The sequence below is a fragment of the Cricetulus griseus genome, chromosome 5, assembly GCF_003668045.3.
Source record: "Cricetulus griseus strain 17A/GY chromosome 5, alternate assembly CriGri-PICRH-1.0, whole genome shotgun sequence".
Lineage (NCBI taxonomy): Eukaryota > Metazoa > Chordata > Mammalia > Rodentia > Cricetidae > Cricetulus > Cricetulus griseus.
Genome location: NC_048598.1, coordinates 183,546,908 through 183,569,190, shown reverse-complemented (window position 1 = coordinate 183,569,190; position 22,283 = coordinate 183,546,908). Strand labels below are relative to the sequence as shown.

Below are 22,283 nucleotides of genomic sequence, written 5' to 3'. Positions count from 1 at the left end.
AAAGGTCCTCCTGGGCTGTCTTGCGCTCCAGCTGGCTTAGGAGCACGGGAAGCCCTGTGAAGGGAGAAGAAAAGAGAAGGGAGAGCTAGTGTAGGCTCACCCTCCCACCTGCCCTCCACACTGGGGTTCTGACTGCCCTACCTGCCAAGCCAGGCAGCCCCCACTGTCCAGCTGGCGGCACCCGTGGCCTGCAGAGTTGCACACTTTGCTCCCTCACCCATGTGTCTGACCCTGGCAGGCCTGTAGCACAGACCCTTCATTAACTTACTCCCAATTAAACCCGTGTGGCAGTGCCATCTGTTTCCTGCCTGTTAAAACCAATAACACCAAACTTGGGATGAGAAGTAAAACCAGCCCTGGAACATGCCCTGGCTCTTTATCAGAGTATTCCACTCCAGCGGGCTTTCTGCTGCCCGCATTTGAAAGGCACCCCACCTCTGCAGCCTTCCAATCTGGGGCACTAATGCTCTTAAGGTATTCTTTCTCCACCTCAGGTTATTTCTGTCCATTTCATCTTCTCTGCTGGACTTAGGGATTTGGGAGGAGGCAAGGAAGGGATTGTATCTCACCTTATTTACCAGGAAAATATATATGTACACACACACACACACACACACACACACACACACTTCCCATTTTTTTCTTCAATACCTGAACACACACCTTTATTAAGGTAGTTTTTGGAGCAATCTATGAAACTCCCAGCTTTTGGGAGTCCCTGAGATTCATCCTTTTGGGTTTCAGAGTCTATTCCCCAAGCCGGTACCTGCATCTCAGTGTGGTTATGGCATTCTCAAACACTCTTCCTCTCCCAGCAGGAGTCTTGCTCAGTCTGACCAAGCTCTCTGGGCACCCTGGGCCCTTCAACATGTAACTTAGGGGTTTCCCAGCACCGCTTGGAGCTGAACAAGAAATCAGTGTCCACTTGTTGAAGACCAAACTTATGAAGCACTTGTCTAGTGCCAGGCACTGAGGTCAGTGCTCGTCACATGTGGCTCATTGATTTAAAGTGACCTCATTCGAATCTCCCAAACCCATATACAGCAGAGGGAGCTGGAGACCCACTTGCCCTGCCTGTCCTCCACATTTGGGTTCTGACTGCCCTACCAGACAGCCCCCACTGTTCAGCAGGCGGCTCCTGTGGCAGGCAGGGTTGCACACTTTGCCCCCTCACCCATGCTTGACCCTTGCAGGCCTGTATCCACAGACCCTTCATTAACTCATTACCAATTAAACCCTTGTTTAAATAGATCCAAATTCAATAAGAATGTATTGTGAGTGGGTTTCAGTGGAAACAAAATGAGCTGAACTTCTGCTTTGTTTGTAGGAGAAATTACTGTCCTATCCAGGCAACCCCTGGCTAGTGTTGAGAGGCTAGGTACCCAGGAGGAGCTGGTGATATGGACAGAGGGAGGCCTACAGCTCCATCACAGGTTGGAGAAGGCAATTGCCAATAACAGTGGCATTCAGTTACAGAAGAGGCCTGGGAAGTGGGGCAAACCCACAATGAAGGTAGCATCCATTTCTTCCAAAGCTAAGCTCTAGGAAACTGAATGCCTAAACACTCCCAACTGTCCCTCAGGATGCTCAGCCCCAAACTCAAACACAAAAGGTTGTTCTAAGACCCAGGGGACCTAGCTGTGCATATGGGCATGACAGAAGCTGAGCCTACCAGCTGGTGGTCCGAGAGCCTGAAGACTTTCTGGAGCAGTGAAACTCATATTGTAGTACAGTGGTTCTCAACCCTCCTAGTGCCGTGACCCCTTAATACAGTCCCTCATGTTGTCATGACCCCAAGAATAAAATTATTTTCATTGCTACTTCATACCTGTAATTTTGCTGTTATGAATCATAATGTAAATATCTGATACGCAGATAGTCTTAGGCAACCCGTTGCCCAGCATGAGACACAGCCTATGCCAGTCTGTAGCTGGCAGGTCCTCTTCAAGGCTCTCTGAACCTCTAGTGAGACCTGGGGACTGGTTCTCTGCTGCCTAAGCAAGACCACAGGAAGGCATCTGTGATCTTCCTTACTGCCTGGAAGGCATCTGTGATCTTCATTACTGCCTGTCACCGGAGGTGCCTCACCCCAATTACACGCCGCCCTGCCTTGACCCTTAACCTTGCACCCCTTTCCACACCCTTGCCACAGGCATCTCCTCGGATGCAAATGAGTATTGTGGTAAAATGTTTCCTGGGGAAATGTAACACACATCTCCTCACCCCAGATAGGGAACCCACGGTGACAGACCCAAGCCCCGCTGGGTGAATCAGTGAATTTTACTGGGGGTTACTTATAGAAATATGAAGGGTCACTTACAGGAGCAGAAATGACTCAAAGACAGCTGCATCACTAAAGCCACCCCAGTATGGGTGACATTTAACAAATCTTGGAACCTGGAGCACACAGCACTGCCTGAAGGGAGTTCAACAGGCTGGAGAGTGTCCCTTCCAGGTCCCTCAGTTGGTCTTCTTTCCATGAGTCTTTGTAGCTCAGCTTCCTTCCCTCTGAGGGGAACTCTTGCTTTTATTGCTTACTCTGGCAGGGAGGGGCCTAGTGAATCAGGTCAGTTTCAGGGGTTTCCATGGACTATATTGAGTTGCTTACCTTCCTGTTTAGAGAGCCTCCTGGCAGGATGACATGTTCCCGTCTTGAGGAAATGAAAAGGTGTTCATATCCAGCTAAACTCTAGCATCCTCGCTGCACTGGGAGGCAAGCCCAGCTCCCCAGCAAGCCGTTCCCGTCCAATCAGAGACTGTCCTTCCCATCTCCTCTCCAGCAGCAAAACATCCTGCACCCCACTTTATTGTGTCCTGGGCTATACCATCCCCACCGCTTCCCTTGCAGACTTGTCTCCTGCAGGGTGACACAGGGTTTCTTGTTTCCATCCAGGCCTGCAAATTACCAGAGGACAAGGGAGACTCCCTGCCACCAAAAAGGAAAGTTTTTTGTGCAGTGGTTTGCATCGGGGATGTACAGCCAAGTGTCTGTCAAACGGATCAAGGATGTGCCACTCTGGACCATGCACGGTGGTACGGGGACTTTGGCAGCACTGACTTAATCTCTGAGAAGCCCACACTCCTTTTCATTCCATGGCCCAAATGCAATAGCTTCAGATCTACTCCTTTCTGATTGGGATTTGTACCATGCTAAGTTGCATTTGTTTTTGTTTTGTTTTTGTTAATGTCAAATTAATACCAGGCACTGTTTTTTTGTTTGTTTTTGTTTTTTTGTGCTTTAACCATTTGTTTTAGAGAAATTATTAGCCCACTTAAGAGAGAAATCATGGTTTCTTCTGCAAATACGACCGTTCTGGCCTGGCATGCCTACCTGAAGCTTACTTTTATCTAGGTGCACCCTCAGACAAAACTCTCAGAACCTCCCTCAGCACCTTCAGATCTTGTTTGTTTTCTCGTACAGCACTTTGGGGAGAACAACCGAAATGCTTTGCTTGGCATTTTCAAAGGCAAAACAAAACAAAACAAAAACAAGGGTTAAGAGGATACACTGGCCAGTTGTGGTGGCACACGCCAGTGGGATTTGCTGAAAGAGGCAGAGGCAGGAGGATTATGAGTTCGAGGCCAGCCTGGGCTACCGAGCGACTTCCAGGACAACCTCCAAAGCAATACAGAGAAACCGTCTCAAAAGAAAAAAAAAAAAAAAATACACTGCCTTAGGCTGAGCATGTATGTAGCTGAGGGACCTGGCATTTGCCTGGCATGCTCAAGGCCCTGGGTTCGACGAAGGCAGCTCCTAAATCATCCGAGTGAGCGAGCGTCTACTTGCTAGCGCGCTCCATCAATATGGGATGTCCAATAAAGGTCAGTGGAAGTAGCGAATTAGAGAGCTAAGCCTGTTCCCTCGATAAAGAGCTACCAGGGAAGGCAGAGAATCGAGTGATCCCTGGTCTCTATGATGCAGTTTTCTTACAGACTTATGACCATATGCAAATCAGACCACAAAAATCCCAACGGTCCAGGGTCGCCCAGTTGCAGCAGAACCGGGAAAGAGCCGGCTTGCTTCGGTGGGCCGGGCCGATGGGCGGGGCGTGCAGGTAGATGCGCAGCAAACGGGCGCGGCCCCGGTGGATCCAGTCCCCAAGACGTAAGGTGGGCGGTGCCTATGCCGGGGAAGCCGGCTTGGCCTTGGGGGTGGGTCTTGCGTGAACCTTGGCACGTGGGCTCCTGGGGACTCGGTGGTCTCCACCCTGGACCGCGGTGGGTGGAGCCTGCTCGGGACCGAGCGCCTTTGCTTGCGTGGGCGGGGACGAAGGGAGAGGTGTGGGGCCCGTGGGCGGAGCCTCAGTGGACCCGCCCCCGAGGCATGCGGTGGGCGGAGCCTGTCCTAGAGCCGGCGGAATTGCCCTCGTGGGCGGGGCCTAATGGCCAAAGGAAACCGCCGCTCGCGCGGTCCCGGGCCTCCCCGGCTCTGCACAAGTGTCGCCGCGAGCCGGCTCACGGGACAGCACCTTTCGTGCCTGGACGGCTGCAGAACAGTGGCCATACGTTTCACATGTGCACTCCGGCTCCTCAGTGTCCTCCGCTCTCCGCCCTGCCCACGCCCAGCGGCTGCGACCTGGTCACCCGCGTCGTCTCTATCCCACACGCCCACCGCGTCCGCTCCGCGGCTTCCTTCCTGCCGGCCCCGCCAAACCCTCCAGACCTGGGCAAATGGGCCGCACACGAGCCGCCGGGCACCGAGGGGGTGGGGACAGGCCGCGCAGTGGGCGGGGCGACGCTGCGGAGCGTTAGGGCACGTGGGGCGGCGTCGGCCAATGGCGTGGCGCCGTTGAGGGCGGCAGGGCGGGGAGAGGGCGGCGTGGGGCCGGCGCGGGCGGGGCCTGATGCGGGGGCGGGGCCTGCCGGGAGAGGGGCGGAGAGACGCCGCCGCCGCTGCCGCCGCGCCGCCGCCGCCGCGGCTGCCGCAGCCTCTGGGAGCCTGGAAAAGGGGAAGCGAGAGCGGACGAGCGACTCAGTCCCGGGCGGCGGCTGCAGCGGCGCGGCGGCGGCCGGGGCGGCGCGACGGCTGGGCCGGGGGCGCTTCTGCTGCTGCTGCGGCGGCGGTGGCGGCGGGCGGCGGCAGGGGCGGCGGCGGCAGGGCGGCGGCCCGCACCAGCCATGCCGAATAAAAACAAGAAGGAGAAAGTGAGTCGGGGCCGGGGGCGCTCCGGGGCGGGGCCGGGGCGGGGGTCCCCGCGGCGGCGGGTGGGGGCGGGCGGCAGGTCGTCCGGGCTCGCGGGCCCCAGGGCGCTGACAGGATTGCACCGAGCTGGCCTGGGGAGGCCGCCCGGGCTCTGAGGTGGCGCCGCGGTCGCCCTGGGTGGCGGGGGATGCTCCGTGCAGCGCTCGGCGCGGCGCGGCGCGGCGCGGCGGGGGCTGGGGTGCCGGAGCGTTCCACACTCGCCCCAGAAACCCTCCCTCGTGAGGTTTTAGGGTGGGAGGGGAGAAAGGGATGGGCCGAGAGCTCTGTCCAAGACTGGGGGTTCCTCGGTCCCTGCCTGGAGTTCCCACCCCTCCCCACCCCCCCACACACAGACGAAGACCATGAAGAGAAACGGAATTTGAAGGCTTCTGGTACTGTGTCTGTACTCTATGTGATGTAGTTTGCTGCTGGCACCTTAAAGCCGTCAGAAGATCTCCGTGATGCGTGTGATGAATCAATGTGGAAGCGGCATTTGAGCCGATGCTTAGCGGTCCACATATTGAGAACACTAATTGATTTTTTTTTTTTTTTTTTTGTGCTGCTGCCCAGGAACCACCAAAACCGGTGAAAAGTGGAAAAGGTTCAAAAGAAGGACAAGAAGCAGCAGAGGCAGAGGTAACTGCTGTCACATACTCAGTGTCTTTCTTGAACAGCCTTTAATTTAGGGTCTCACACAGAGGGTAATAAAAACCAGAGTCTCTCAAAATCCGTCCCTGTGTGAGACTTTGAAGTGTTTTCATATGGGTTACTTATGGTCCCCCCCCCCCCCCAAGCACACACACATTAGAGTGCAAGCCTTAAAGCTGACATCTTCAAAATAATTTTGCAGCCTCTAACCTAGCAAGCCCTCCCAGGTGAACTGATCTTAAATTGGGCCCCTAACTCGATTCCGTATTCCTGTTAGCTTCAGGGTCAGCCCCTCCTAACTTTTCTGGTTGTCTGATGGCTTCCTTGGGGACTCTTCCAGGGCCCTCCTCTCCTTGGTGCAGTCTCTTCAGCTGCCCTGGTACAGTCTCTTCTCCTGCTGATGTCTGTTTCTTTGAGGCCTTTTCAGTTACTCAGTGTTGGCAATTTTTGACATCTCTTATTTGGATACTTGCTACAGTCTTCTTATTTCTTTTCTCTCCAGTCCCCTAGCCTCTTTGGTGAGTTCTGACTTTTCTTGCTTCCTGGCTTTGGCTTATTTTGGGAATAGCTGGAATGCCCCCTTGGGTCATTTGGTAGAATCTGTGTTCCTTAGTAGACTTGTACCTTGATGGCATTTGTGGGGCAGCCAGGTTTTCATTATCTTGGAACTAGAGAGCTCAAGGCTAAGGATCCCAGAGCTCTATTGGCTCAGTTTTTAAAAGCTGCTCATTAGCCTTCCTTCTCCAGAGCTGGATCTCCGAGATCTTACCACAGACATTTTTAATTTGTGAATGTGAGGCCTCTCCTCCCTGCAAACCACATTAGAATGAGTTCAGTTCTGCCTGGAAAACGCAGTTAACTGCCGGTAATCTGCAGGGGTTATTTTAGTTCCAGGTCGTCTTTACCCTCTCATTTGGTGTGTTCTAAGCCTCCCTCCTCTGCAGCAGGTGGTTCATCCCAGCAAATCTGTTTCACTCCCTAGAGCTGAAAGCAGAAATCCAAAAGGTTCCTGAAATACCAGTAGTTAGGATTGTCTGTGCCAGTCTTTGCCTGCCCTTTCTGTACAGCAGACCATGACGTTTCCTGTGGCAATGCTTGTGTTAGACTGTCTTCCAGAGCCAGTGCTTCAGCAATTTTCACATGAAATGTAGCTGCTTTGCAGGAGTATGTGCTTTGTGCTTTGTTTGTTGCTTTGTAGTTAGAACTGCTAAAACTTCTTACTGTTCCCCAAACCTTCCTGGCTCAAACATACCTGTGTCCCGTTACTCTTGGGGGTCACAGAGAAATATCAGTATGTGTGTTTCATTTCTCCCCATTTTAGGAGAAAGACCCTTGCTATAAGGATAGGATAGATAATGTTGAGTTTTGACCTGAAAAAACCATCCCAGTTGAGAAATGCCCATGCCACTGCTGTGTAAGAAAGTATCTGTGAAGTACAATGGGGATTTTACTGTTGGCTGTGTAGGGCTCTTGAGTGTGGCCTGCCATGTCCAGTGTGATCCCCCAGTTGTCTTTTTGTATCTTTTCTAGTGCAGCTGTCTAAGAACTGGAGCCACAGAGCTTGAAATGACCACTGAAAAACACTGAAATGTTGGGCACTTCCCTCCTTCCTCAGAAGGAGACTCTGGAGGCAACAAGGCATACTAAGCATGACACTTGGCAGATTACTGCAAACAGTATTTTTCAGGAACACAAATCAAGACTCGTTAGTCTCGGGAACTCTTGAGTTGACTCCTCCTTTCTGACCACTGTTTTCCTCCCCCAGGCCTTCAGCTCTATTCTTCTCTTCTAGTCCCACCCACTTGAAATATGATTGACTCAGCAAGTGTATTAAGTCATTACCGCACACTTTTCTTCTCCCATTACTGCACACACTTTTCATCTCCCGTCGCTCTGAGTTTGAACATTTTAACCTGAGCAGTTGAAATAGGTTTGTTATTCCCATGTTGCTAGTTGAGCCCTTCACAAGCAGCAGGTGCTCACATTGCCTGAACAGTTAACACACGAAGGCTGGAGAGGTGAACAAGATAGGTGCCCAGCCTCGGATGAGCTGCCAGAGGCTTAGGGAATAATCCCAGCAGAGATCCAAGAAGTTAGCCTGTGATTGACTTAACATACCTTGTCAAGTATGTGGAGAGTCCTTAAAACAGACATTTGCTGGCGGTCCCCTAGCCTCACGGGACACAAGGCATCAAGCAGTTTATACCGCAGAACACTTTTTAGCTAGAACCTGGACTTTTTCAATAAGGAAGGAAAAGTAATAGAGTGAAAGACACCATGAGACACAGGAAGATATTCCAGGCTGTTAGAGAGAAAAATGCTGACATCCCAGGCTGGGAGTAGAGAGCAAAAATGCTGATTCCTGCTTGCCACAAGGGATGCACTCACCTTGTGCAGCATGTTTCTTCATCTCTAAGACAACTTAATGAGGTGAAGATTTTGGGGGGCTGCTTTTAACTATATGGGACAGATTAAGCTCCACTTTTCCTAAGAAGTTTTGCCCTGTATAGCAGGATAGATCTGTTAGTATAGCGACATACTGCTAAAGGTGGTTACTGCTGCTGAGCAGGTCTTCCCTTGCTCTGGAAATTTCTTGAGTGATGTGCTAGTACATTTTTCTTTTGTTTTTTTCTCTGTCAAATAGAATGTTAAAGTTTGACTTGTTGCCTATTCTGAAAGTAAACATTTCTGTCCAGTGCTAGATACAGGTTTATTTTGTATGGTATGTCTAACTGACAGGCCACAACTGAACCTTGGGCCACTTGAAGTTGAAAAATGTTGTGGAGATGGACAGAGAGAACAAGTTGGCATTCAGATAGAGAGGACCAAGACATAGAGAACCATGACTAGGCATATTTTTATGAATACTTAAAGTCTTAAAGAAATTATACTGGGATCCAGATATTGATTTTGCAGGATCAGGCCATTGGATGGTGTTGCTGTATTTATTGTCTTGTTCGTGTTTTTTTAAAATCTGTGTACTTTGTCCAAAGTTGATGTTTTAAAATGTGTTCAAGATTTTTATAAAGTGATTTGTCTTTGGCACATTAAAGGTGGTTTGAGTCTTGTTCTCTGTGTATTTCGTATGCCCGGCTCAGCTTAGTTTTGTTTGAAAGTCTCTCCAGCAACTCTTATATAACATCCAATGCTTGGAAAGAAGCCTGAGCAGTCCTCCCTGGGACTTGATCTCCACTTACCTTTGTGACCGTTCTTTCCCTTTGCATTCTACCTCTACTATCCCTTGGCATCCCAGAGGAAGGGAGAAAGACTGAAGCTTGCCAGGGGCCACATTGTACTGACTGGTAAATAATGTTTTTTTTTTTTTTTCTATAAATTAAAACTAAAATCTATAAATTCATCTAATAATGGGATGACATGTAAACATAGGTAAAAATTTTGTGAAAGTATCTTTTAGAATTAACTGGGGTCTTTCTGTTCACTGTCTCTGCATCAGGCATCTTTCTTGAATAAATGGGAAGAGGACAATGGGAGTGGTTTGGAAAGAGCCACATGGTGACTTACACCCTCTGTGAAAGGACCAAGGCCTCCATCCATAGGTTGGCTTCAGCCTTCCTTTGGCTGGCCCTTCTCAGGCCTAAGGCACTTGTCCAGTGCTCAGGTACAGCCTCAGATGGGAGAACTTGGGAGCTGTTACGAGATGGCTGATCTGGATTGACTGCCTTTGGGGCCCTCACAAGCTGGTCCTTCCCTGAAAGTACCCTTTCCTCCAGCTCCCCCTCCATCCACATGTAAGCTGATACAGGTGGGAGCCCTGGGGTCCCACGGACTGCCTGCCAGCGCTGAGTCTCTGCACTGGCCATATCAAGCCAGGTGCTTTGTTAGAGGTTATTCTAGGGCTGTGTGTGTTTATCCTTGGCCTCACCCACTGAATGCCAGTGGCAGGCATTGATGAGTGTCTCCAGAAGACAGCTTGCCCCTGCTGAGCCACTGCACTGAAAAGACCTCTACAGAGTGTGCATGTTTGCCTCCAGAGAGCATCTGGTGCTCTTTCCTGGGTATGCTTCCATGTGCAACAGCAGTGCTCAGACAAAAGGGAAGGGCCCTTTAGACTCCTCAAAGGCGTTGGGAACCCAAACAGCTTTTATGTAGGTGGGTTACAGCTATCTACCCATATTTTTCGTTTTAGAAATTGAAACTGAAAAAAAAATTAAGTATTCATCAATTCAGCTAATAATAGCAATAATACTCATTACATGTTAACAGAAATAGCATTTGTATGAAAATAACTTTTTAAAAAATCCACTAAAAGGTGGGGCGTTGGTGGTGCATGCCTTTAATCCCAGCACTCGGGAGGCAGAGGCAGGCGGACCTCTGTGAGTTCGAGACCAGCCTGGTCTCCAGAGCGAGTGCCAGGATAGGCTCCAAAGCTACACAGAGAAACCCTGTTGAGAAAAACCAAAAAATAAAAAATCCACTGAAAAGAGGTGCACTGCCCTAGGTTTTTGCAAATCTCTTTAGTTGCCTGGCTCTACACACATAGCTCACAAAAATCTTCACAACATGAGACTTCAAAGAATACATTAAACCATGTCTAAGTTAGTATGAAGACAGTTTGGATTCCTGGATCCCTTGATACATCTAAAGGGACCCTAGGTGGCAGCTCCAGACATGCTGTAAGGACAACTGTTTGAGAATCCCCTTCTGAGGACTGACAGGATGGCTCAGTGGGTTAAGGCACCCACTGCCCCACCTAACAACCTGAGATCAGCCTCTGAGACCCTCCGGGTAGAAGAGAACTGACTCAGGCAAGTTGTACTCTGACCGCTGGCACAAATGCACACAAGATAAGAAAAGAATTCAAAAAAGAATCCCTTCCCTGTCTTGCTGTCTTCCAAAAAGAAAATGATGGAAGCCTTCAATTTTTTTTTTAGCACCAATTCAAATTCATCTATTCTGAAATTTAAGAAGTTTGATTTTCAAGATTTGTTTTTATCTATGTGCATGAGTGTTTTGCCTGCGTGCGTGCGTGCGTGCGTGCGTGCGTGCGTGCGTGCGTGTGTCTAGTGCCCATAGAAGACAAAAGGGGAATTCTGGGTGGTTTCGAGCTGCCATGTAGGTGCTGGGAACGAAACCCAGGTCTCCAAAGATGACAAGTGCTCTTAACTTGCCGTCTGTTCAGTTCAGGGAAAGGTTTTCTTTTCCTAGACCATATTTGGTGTGTGTGTGTTTTACTCGGGTAGTAATTTGCTGTCACTTATTTGTCATATACTGCTTTGAGCCACCTTGCCAAACTGTGACTCACGTCCCTTAGTAGACGAGGCCCTGGAGGACAGCTGTTTAACATGACCTGTGATTAATCTCTGTATCCCCCGTGTGTATTAAGGCTGACAGTCGAGAAATACTAGACTGTTGGTTTTAAAAGTGCCTAGCAGGTTGGGAATATTGCCCAGTCGTGAAGCTCTTACCTAGAAAGTGCAAAGGCCCTGTGGCCAGTCCTCAGCACTTAAATAAATAGTGCCAGGAAAAGAAGTTTCAAGTCAGCTAAGCTGCTCACTTTGCCATTACTATAAATTATAAATAACTTTTAATTATTATTGTTATTTTTGACCCGAAAGGAATTTCAGTGTAGTATTTTCATTCAGTATTATTTATTTTAAGTAAATAACATTATACTAGCTCAGATGATTATGACAATTAGGACTTTATCTTTATATTTGAGACAGGGTTTTACTATGTAGCCCAGGATAGCCTCTTACCTCAGCCATTCAGATGTTGAGTTTATAGGCATGTGCCAACACACCTGGGACATAGGACTTTTTCTGATGTTTTTGTGAAAATTTTAAGCAATAGAAAATTGCTTAAAAAAATAATTGTCTTACAGATCTTACTAAAAAAGGCCAGGGGTAAATATATCTGTCTATATAGTCCTTTTTAATTTAAAGCATTTCAGAATGTAATTTCCACTGAAATGTATTTCTAGTTTCTAATTACATTTATTTGGGGACTTTTTCTTGGTAGAATATATTTTTACTGTATTTTGCAAGATAGTACAGTTCATAGATAGGGGATGGACGGACAGATGGATGGACGATGATTTTTTGGCCTCGGTGTCTTTGGTCCTGTATGAATGAGCATGGTGTTGAGGATTGGGGAGGTCAAAAAGACTAACGCAATCCTGACCTGTTAAGAACTTACAAATTGGTTCGTGCTGTGACATGTGATCTGGTTGCCTCTGTTCAGTCTGCGATTGGGAGTCTCTAGCCAGTTCCACTTTGATGGTGTTGAATGGAAGGGGGCCTCTCTCCTAGAAAGAGCCAGCTGCCGCAGCTTTGGGCAAGGACACCAGGTGGGGGTAGGTGGTGGGAGAAATGAGCTAACCAGGGAGGCACAGGCAGCTGCAGGGGAGCCCAGGCTCCCTGAGGTACAAGACAACTCTGAAAGTTTCAGGGATGGGAAGAGCCTAGCCATCTTAGAAGAAACTCTCCAATAGTGTTTGCACAACTGAGGGGCCTGCTGGAGGCCAGGCTGAGCACCACTGTCTCATCTCCCCCACTTAGCAGGTTTGAGAACAGCCTGTCTGAGAAGGGCCGCTTCCCAGTCCACAGCATCCTTGTTTCTCCACCTGGGGGAGTCAGAGAACAACTAGAATTTAAACTCCAGGAAGAGATAAATGCCTTAGCTCAAGGATGCACTGAATTTTCCTTTATCCTTTTCGTATTTCTTGTTAAGAAAAGTTATAGTCATAGATTATCTTCCCACTCTGTACCGCCTACAGGATTTAGTGCTCAGTTTTTCCCGGGAGGAGCTCAGAAGTTGGCCACATCAAGTGATTTCATTTCAACCTAAAGTAATGAAAATTAAACTGAAAATCAAGTTCCTTGGTGCATTAGCCACAGTCCAAGTGCCCAATAGCCACAGGTAGCTAGTACTTACCAGATATAGCATGTGTCCAGTATCTGAGAGTCCCATGGGCAGAGTTGACTTGTAGCCCGACAGTATTTTATACAACTACTTCTAACTCGAGTGAATGTAATTTAATTTAGCTTCATTAGTTCTCTGTTAATAATGCAGATTAAAAATTTAAATGAAGAAAAGATAAGTTGGCAGGAGAAGAAAACAGGTAAAATTGGAAAAAAGATGGGAACAGAGAGGAGAATGCCTTGGTGAGGTGGGAAGGAGCCCGTTTGCCTCTTGGTCCATGACAGGCCTGCCCCAGATCTACACGTAAGGAAGATTCCATTTTCCTAGATGAGGACCTTGAGAGACCCGAGAGAAGTCACACAGGGTCACAGTCATTCTAGGAGACGGTTTCTTATAGGTCTACATTTTTATAGGTAAAAACATCCATGGTTGAAAATGAAATAATACAAGGGCTAGAGATGTTCACTGTAGGGTTGCCTGCATGTCTGCTGTGCACTAGACCCTGGGTTCGATTCTCAGCAGTGGAAAAACAATCTCTTTTTATTAATGTCGTACAGAAGTATATCCTCTTCACTACATACTCAGCTTGCTTTAGGTGGTCAGGGACAGTCTTACCAAGGAACTGACATTCAAGGTGGGACCTTCATCCTAAGGGTGCCAGGCAGATGTTGGGGTATTTGGAGCAAGAAAATGGGAACAGATGACTGCAACATTTGCAGAGCTGGACCTGGCCCCTGAGCTCCTGAGCAGCAGGGAAGACACAGCATGAACATGGTCTCTCCATCCATACACAAGGGTGTGACCTCTCCATCCATATACGGGGGGGGGGGGGCTGACCTCTCCATCCATACACAGGGACATGGGCTCTCCATCCATACACAGGGGTGTGACCTCTCCATCCATACACAGAGACATGGGCTCTCCATCCATACACAGGGACATGGGCTCTCCATCCATACACAAGGGTGTGACCTCTCCATCCATATACAGGGGGGTGATGGGTGACCTCTCCATCCATAAACGGGTGTGACCTCTCCATCCATACACAGGGACATGGGCTCTCCATCTATACACAAGGGTGTGACCTCTCCATCCATATACAGGGGTGTGACCTCTCCATCTGTACACAGGGGTGTGACACCAGCACAGCTAGTTGGAGTTCTGGACTCGGCTTATCACTGACCACAGGTCTCAGTGTAGCTGGCTCGAGGCTTTGCTGGGAGGGACCAGGACCTTCATCAGCAGCCTCGGTTTCCTAAACTGTTGGGTTTCCCTGGAGGATGTGTTTTTCTTTCATGGACACCCAGTTCTCTCATGTTCTGAAGAGTTGGCACAGTAGAAGGTGGCTATGTACTACATGGGGTGAACCTGTAACAGGTTCCAGGTCCTCACCTCTAGGGATCCCTGGAGCCAGATCACATCCCCTCCTCTTAGTGTCCTGGTTGAAGATACAGCTGTGGAGAACTCTTTCCATGGGGGCACCTATGACTGACTCTCTCTCTCTCTCTCTCTCTCTCTCTCTCACACACACACACACACACACACACACACACACACACACACCTACCTGCCTACCTCAGTATTCTTGCTACTAGAGATCACAGGTCTGTGATTCCTTCCTTACCACTGGGAACGGGGCTGGCAAGTTCGCTAGGCTCAAATTCATGGTCAGCACTGATCAGAAAACCCTCCTTCCTCTCTGTTTCCACATCTCAGCAGGAAATGTTGGCCTAGAAAAAAAAATACCTTTCTGTAAAGGGCCAGATATAGCTGTCCTCGGCCTGAAATATTTGTATGGTTTGTCACAGCCTCTTACTGTGCTTTGTGGGAGAGAGCAGCCTTAGACAATGGTGAGCAAATAGGTGATACCTTCCTACAAAACCATCTCACAAAGCAGGTGAGGTAGGGCAGTGTGGCTCAGGTGCATGGCTTTCTGGCTCTAGGGGGTGAGAGGTGAATTCAAGTACCTGACAACACTTAGAGAGAAAGTGAGAGGGCTTGGTTACGCTGCCATCCCTGGACCCTCGTCTGTATCCAGCCCTGGTTGGCTCAGTGCAGAAAGCATCCTTTGTGTGTGACTCCATTCACCATCTTGACCCTCTCGAGGTCCCAGTGGCTTGGCCCTGCTAAGTGGCACAGTCAGCATCTTAGACGTAGGTTTGCAGGGTTTGAATGAAAGAAAAACGCTGCCTGTTCCATGTTGTAACCCTTATATGGCAAGACATTTAGGAGTGAGGCTTTGCCATCAAGTCAATTGCTTATTTTTCTGGCTGAATGAACAATTTTGAAGTACAGAGACTAACAAGCACCCATGTTATCTGTCACCCGGATTTATTTTACTCCACATTGAAGAGGATGCTATGGGAATGAAAGTGACACAGTTAGATTTTAGATGTCTCCTGTTAGAAATTGTCACCCTTTCTTGATACCTATATTGTTTCTCCGTGGTAGCCTGTGCCGCCATGCCCAATGGCTGCTGGGAAGATGTGGGCAGTGGCCGTTTGCCTCTGTATCCACTGTGGTCATAACAAATCAGCAGGGATCTGACTGGCTGCTTCATTGCCCCAGCTCCCCTCGCGGACTGTAGTCCTGCTTTCCGTCCGCTCAAGAACCTCCCTGATGGTTCCAGAGTCCTAGGTCTTGGGCCCTAGGGTCAGAAAGACAACCGCTCTGTGCCTCAAGATACCTTAGGTCATTCTGAAGCTGCCCATGTTCCCCAGAAATGCAGTTCACAGAGATGCAGTTCACAGACAGGTTGCAGCCATAGCTTGCACTCAAGAATCTTGACGTGAGTTTGATAAGCAGCCCTGGGTTTGGAATCGGTGTGTCAAACACAAGGAGGCTAAGGGAAACCTGGGGGCCTCTCATGAGGCTGAACAAGTAGATCAAAGCAAACTTGCCATGGTCTCCAATCCAAGACAGTGGCTAGAGGGAAGAACCAAATCTACGAGAACTTCCCCCAGCCAGGCAGCAAACAGCACACATGCCTCCACAAAGTGCAGTTTTGGTTTTGGTTTTGGTTTTGGTTTGTTTTTTTTTGAGACAGGGTTTCTCTGTATTGTTTTGAGCCTGTCCTGGAACTCGCTCTGTAGACCAGGCTGGCCTCAGACTCACAGAGATCCACCTGCCTCTGCCTCCCAAGTGCTGTGATTAAAGGCATGCACCAATAACGCCCGGCCTCACAGAGCATAGTTTTAAGACTGGTTTCATTTTATTTTGAGAGTGAGCTCCTGACCTGCAGAAGCCGCCACTGCTTCTCGCTCACTGTCCAGCCCACATCAGCAATAAGCCACACTGGCTCTCCACGGCCTATTGTTTCTATCAGCAAGCTCAGGAAGGTCAAGGATGCCAAAGGGCAGCCACAGCAGCAGCAGCAGCCACACCATCACCACCTCCTCCTGGAACATTTCTTCAGCTTGAGCTCCACAAAGCCCACAGCCACCAACCAAGCAGCCACTCCCTGAAGCCTGCTCTCAGTAGATTTGTCTTGTCTTTGTATCCATGCCATTCCTCTTCTGCCTGGATCACAGTCCATCCTACAGCTGTAACATGCTTTATTGCATCCACTGAGGATGCCCAGCTTGTTGGCACCTTCTGTTGTGGGCAGGACTTCTGTGACCAGTGTGAACATGCTTCTCTCTGTGTCTGTCTAAGTTCTCGTGGATATCTTCCAAGGAGTAGGATTGCTATGTCGTATTGTGATTGTGTGTTTAACTTACTGAGGAGCCCCACTTTTCCCTCACATCCTCGACAGCTATTGCTGTTTTCCGTGTGTTGCAGACCCCTGCCTGTGCTGACACCAGTAGCTGGTGATGTTGAGCACCTTCCCACGTACCTGTTGGGCATGCGAATGTCTCCTTTGGAGAAATGTTCATTTAAGTCCTTTGCCTATTTTTTAAACCTATTGTTTTCCTCTTGCCAAGTTATTGGGAGGTTTTTGTATTCTGGCTACTAGATTGTTGTCATATACCTAATTCACAAATACTTTGTCTTTATTAGTTGCCTTTTGCATTTCTGATAACGCCTCTTATAGCATTATCAAGATTTGTGTTTTTAATGAAATCCAATTTATCTGGGTTTTTGTTTTGTTTTCATTATAGTCAGCAGCCTGCTGTCAAATCCGAGGCCATGAAGACATCCCTCTGTGTGCCTATATACATTTTATGCTTTTACCTATTATATTTTGGGTCTTTGATGTATTTGGAATTAGTTTTTACATATGCTATGGGCTAAAGAGCCATCTTCACTCCTGTGTGTCTGTCCGGTGCCCCAGCTCTGTCCATGGTCTGCCTGTATTCTTTGTCTTGCCTTTTAGTTCTATCTGACCTACCAGTGTGTCAGTCAGATCACACTATTGTAACTAAAATTATATTTTTAAAGATGTTAACAGACGTGCAAAAATAGCTTGGGAAATACAGTCTAGGAAGACAAACCCCTTGGCATTGCTGGAATACTGAGTGTGTGTGTGAGTTCATGCAGACGTGTGCAGCACATGAATACAAGCAGTTATACAGAGGGTGGACATGGGAGTTGAGTCTGTGATACAGGAGGAGAGAATCGGCAAGTAGAGCAATGACAGATGGAAGCAAGATGAGACCCCATCTCTGTAGACAGGTGGTTCAAGGTGTAAAGGGAAGGGAAACACCTAAGAACACCAAGGGTGTGGTGACCTGACAGCGTGCGTAAGGAGGAAGAGAAAACTTGAGTCCTGAGCCAGTACCCAAGGTCAGGCATCTGAGGAGCTTGGGCTGGGGGTGGATGGGAAGACAGGCACCTCACACACAGGGAGGAGGCACTGACACAGCACCAGTCCAGGGAGCCTTTGAGAGTCAGAGGAGCCTGGCAGGCCTGAAAGGAGGGTTGTAGACGGTTCGGAAAGGGAAGGCTGGTAGCAGGGTACCAGAGGGAAAGAAGGTGTTATACTCTACTCTCATCTAGAAGTAGCGGCATTAAATCAAAGAGATTTTTTAAAATTTTTGTTATGAATTATTTTCAGATACACAGAAATGAGGGGGAAAGTTTGTCACCTGGCTGTGACATCACCAGAGTGCTGCCAGTATCTGCCTACAGTGACAGTGTGTGGTGTCACATCCGGCTGCCCGTCTCCACTTCTGCTAACCATCCCTCCTCTATATTCAGGCCAACTTCATTTTAACTTCCACATCTGACGGAGAGCATACAGTGCTTAGCTGTGTCTGGCTTGTTTCACAGAGCATGGAGCTCCACAGTTCCCCCTTGTTGCTGTAAATGGCAGGGTTTTGTTCTTATTTGTGGCCGAATAATACTCCATTGTGCATCGCTCATCTGTTGATGGGCACCCATGCAGACTCCGTGCTGTGGTGGTGTTGAGTGTGCAGGTGCCTGTCCTGTGCTGGCTTGATCCCCTTTGGATACAGAACCAGAAGTGACATAGCGGGATCATATGGTAGAGCTATTTTTAGGTTAGTGAGGGGCCACAGTTTTGTTCTACATAATAGTGCTAACTTACATTCCCACCAGCAGTGTGCAGGCTCCTTTTCCTCCCCGCATCCTCATTAGCTTTGAGGGGTGTGTGTGTACGTGTGTGTGTGTGTGTGTGTGTGTGTGTGTGTGTGTGTGTGTGTGTGTGCGCGTGCGCGTGCGCGCGCACACATGTGTGCAAAGTTGTATGTATACATGTGTGTGTTCACAATTCTGAGGTGAGGCAGCCACTTGTTAATGATGCCAAGTAATTTCACATACTTGTTGGCTATTTGTATTTTTTTCCAGATGAAACTATTCAGATTGTTTGCCTATTCTTAATTGGATCGCCTGCTTTTGTTTTGTCCTTACTCCATATGTATTCTGGACATTAACCTTCTATCATATGAGTAGCTGGCAGACATTGCTTCTCTTTCTGTGGGCTATTTCTTCACTGTGTTAATTGTTTCCTTTGCTGTGTAGAAACTTTATTTGATTCAATCCTATTTGCCAATTTTTGCATGTTTCCTGTGCTTGGGGACTCTTAAGCAGAACCAAATCACTGTCAGGACCCTTGAAAAGGAGCGTGAACTCGCACCCAGGTTGATATTGTGCTTAGCTTAGCTTCAGTCCAGGTGAAATAAGCTATGGCTACACTTGGTTGTTACTAGGCCTGACTTTCTTCTGCTCCTGTGGTTTCCCTTCTCTTTCCCTTTACAAATTAGTTGTTAACAAATAAAATGAAGTTAGTCACATATTTTTGAAAGATGTGATATTCAACCATGGGTGATTTTGCCCTGCAACCCCACCTAGGGGACATTCAGTAATGCTGGTGACATTCTTGTCTCAACCTAAGACTTGGCTGCTTGCTTCAGGTGGGCAGAGCGAGGAGGCTGTAAATGTCCTACAGTGCACAGCACAGCACCAGCAGCAGAGCTTACCTGCCAGCATTCTGTGCAGCAGTGGCCATCCTCTGTTCCTAGGTGATCATCCCCATGTCTTGAACAACTCACTTAGACATTATTGACTTCCAGTATCACATGACCAGTCCCAGTGGACTTCCTGAGTGTCTAGTGAGTGTCTAGTGGGTGTCCAGCGGAATTGTCCTGAGCCTCAGGACACAGTGAGAAAGGTGAGTGAGATTTTTGTCTCATGGGCAGGGTAGGATGGATAGCTAGTGGCCAAAATTACAAGCAAAGAAAGAAAAAGAATCTAGCTGCTGAGTCCTATTGTTAAGAAAATAGAATGCATTCTGGAAGAAGCAGAGAGTGCTAACTTTGGCCTTTTCATCTGAATGTGCTGTATCACCACAGAGGACCTCAGACAGCGAGACCACATTGAACTTACCGCTTTGCCTGACAGGCTGCTTGTCACTCCGTTCCTGTCTACCTCTTGGTCTCTTCTCCACTCCCCATCCCACACACCTGCCCTGTCCTCCAGCCCCAGTGATTTTTCCCAGTGTCTGACACTTTGTTTTCCGTACTTAGCTGCTGCTTCCTGCCAAAGCCAGTCTGTGCCTCTCTTGTTCATGCTTCAGGACAAAGCTTTCCCAGGGTCGGAGCCCGCAGAGCCGGAACGCCTTTTAGAAAAGGAGACTTGCCCTCACTGCCACACTGCACCGCTGCACCTGTTTGTAGTTCTCTGTCACATAAGGCCATTGGTCTGCTCACTGCTCTGGATGGCGCCTGTGCCTTTCCAGTCTTCTGTGTACCTATCCCTCTCTGTGTGCATGACCCGAAGCCAATCAAAGGCCATTGCAGAAGGTGGGGAATGGAGGTGAGCTCGTTTCCTTAGAAGAGCCCCTCCTGGTTGGCAACTCCCAAGATCCTCACAAAACTGACCAAGTGACCTGACAGGCCCTGTCCTCCTGTGCCCCCTCACAGTTGACAGGCTATAAAATTCCAGTGTTCTGGGTCAAGAGCACTCAGAGAATAACATGCCATGACAGGGGAAGGCTGGGCAGGTGCCGTGGGGGAGTGAGCAGGATGGCAGAGGTGAGGGCCTGGAGTGGCTGCAGGAGGGCACACAGGCGGTGGGCAAGGCCTGGAAGGAGACATGTGGCCACCATGAAACTAGAAGAAACTCTCATGGTGGATAAACATGGAGCAGTGGACAGATTTTCTCCCTGGAAGCTCCCTGCCTCCTCGTGGGTGAAGGCTCTGGATGAGAAGTCCCGAGCGAGGGGCTGACGGTTTGTTGTCTGCAGAGGTTAGGACAACCTCATTCCTTCAGACGCTGGAAACCTCACCTCACCTGTTTCCCAGTGATGGTGGCCATTGCCTCTTGATTTGATTTGATCCTGTTTTGTGGGTTAACCCGATCACCCTCAGTCTTATACTTGGTTATGTAAGATGCACAGCTGGTTTCCCTGTGGTATGAAGTGGCCTTGCAGCTGTTTCTGTTCATCTGTGGTTCCTCAAGGTCCTTGTATATATGGTCCTGGACTGGGCAGTGGAGACAAGAAGGGAGGTGGATGTTAGAACAGTCTGGAGTGCATGCGTGGGAGCATAGTGTGTAAAACAAGGATCACTCTCCAGGGTTGCCCTTGAGGCTATGAGGTAAGTCCTAGGGCCTTTAAGTTATATTATCATTTTAGTGTGTGTGTGTGTGTGTGTGCGCGCGCGCGCGCGCACATGTGTGCTCTTGGAGGCCAAAGGCATCAGATTCCCCTGCAGCTGCAAACCAGGCCGTCAGAGCTGCCCGATGTGGGTGTTGGAAACCGGACCCATGTCCTATGTAAGAGCAGCAACTTCTTTTTAGCAATGAAGCTATCTCTCCAACTTTTGAAGGAGCGTCCCAGTAAAGCCAAGCTGATAAGTTTTAACTTGGGGAGGGCTCCATGGAAGAGGTGAGTTGTGGATGGCACTTTCTTTTGAATTTTGTTACTGTATTCATTTATGTCTATGCGTCTGTACAGGGGATGTTACAGAGGACAACTTGTGGGAGTTGATCTTTCCCTCCTCATTTGGGTCTCAGGGATTAAACTTGGGTTGTCAAGCTTGGTGGCAGGTGCCTTTGCCACTGATCCACCTCACCAGCCCGTAGGTGGGCTTTTCATGCTTTTTGTGCCAGATGGTAAGAATGAATGAGAGATCCCTTATTGGTTCTTCCTCACAATAATGAACGACAGGCATAGCTACTTACAAAGGAAAATGTTTATTGAGCTCACAGCTTTGATGGTGGCTCAGTTCTGGTGAGGACGGAACAGTAAGTGATAATGGCTGGAGTGTGTGTAACTTGCCACATTTCAATCCAGGAGCAGAAGGAGCAACCAGTGACACAGGACTTCCTTTTAGATCCCACCTTTTAAAAATCCTTGTCACTTCCATACCAGCACCCTAGGGATCAAGATCAGATCATAACAGACGTCAGGATCAGAGTCCAGGAAAGTACCTTCTGAGCGCAGAGTCAAGGACTGTGGGAAGGGTACCTGGCTCCCACTCTCAGGTCAGAACTGCTGCTGCCGCCCTGGACAGTCTCATCTTGGAACGGCCTACCCAGGTGTTGTTAGGCAGCTTATTAAAAACAAAGCAGGCCCAGAACACTGCTTAGCAAACATGCATTCGAGGATGACAACGGATAAGTTAGAGCTTGTGTTGGTATGGCTGGTCTCCATGGCCCTGTGTGGTGATGGGAAGGGGCTAAGGAATTTTGTATCTTCAGGTTGAAGCTTGTTGGCCTTTCAGTGGTTCCATATGGGGGGAGGGAGAGTATGCACATGTGTGTGTGGACATACTTGTTGGTGCATATGTGTGTATGCAGGCCAGAGGTTGACTTTGGGTGTCTTCCCTAATCACTTTCCACCTTATTTTTTGAGACAGGGTCTCTCACTGAGACTACAGCTCACTATTTCAGATAGGCTAGCAGGCCAGTGAGCCCTAGGGATCCAGGTCTACCCCTTTCCACCCCTGTTCCCTCACCAGCACTGGAGTTGCAGATACCACACACAGCTTTTACACAGGTTCTGGGGAATGTGAGCTGACATCCTCATGCTTGGGCAGCAGACCCTTTACCCTGAGAACCGTCAGCCCCACTAATGGCCATCTGAAAGTACGTGTGTGTAGACACAAGCACCACTGTTTGGGGCAGACTGCGTGTGTCGGACATCGCGCCTTCCCTGTTGAAGGTGGTG

General features: G+C 48.8%; 1 protein-coding gene across 3 annotated transcripts in view; it reads left to right on the top strand.

Moving 5' to 3' along the window:
- The first annotated feature begins 5,104 nt into the window (after positions 1-5,104).
- Ppp2r5c (protein phosphatase 2 regulatory subunit B'gamma) overlaps positions 5,105-22,283 on the top strand; it is a 128,675-nt gene continuing 111,496 nt past the window's right edge. Inside the window, exons 1-2 of one of the 3 annotated variants that reach the window (XM_027416587.2) lie at positions 5,105-5,145; positions 5,753-5,818. In XM_027416587.2, coding sequence (XP_027272388.1) covers positions 5,119-5,145; positions 5,753-5,818 — 93 coding nt within the window. In that variant the 5' untranslated portion in view covers positions 5,105-5,118. The remainder of the gene's footprint in view (positions 5,146-5,752; positions 5,819-22,283) is intronic. The other 2 variants (XM_027416588.2, XM_027416589.2) reach the window with 2 other exon arrangements.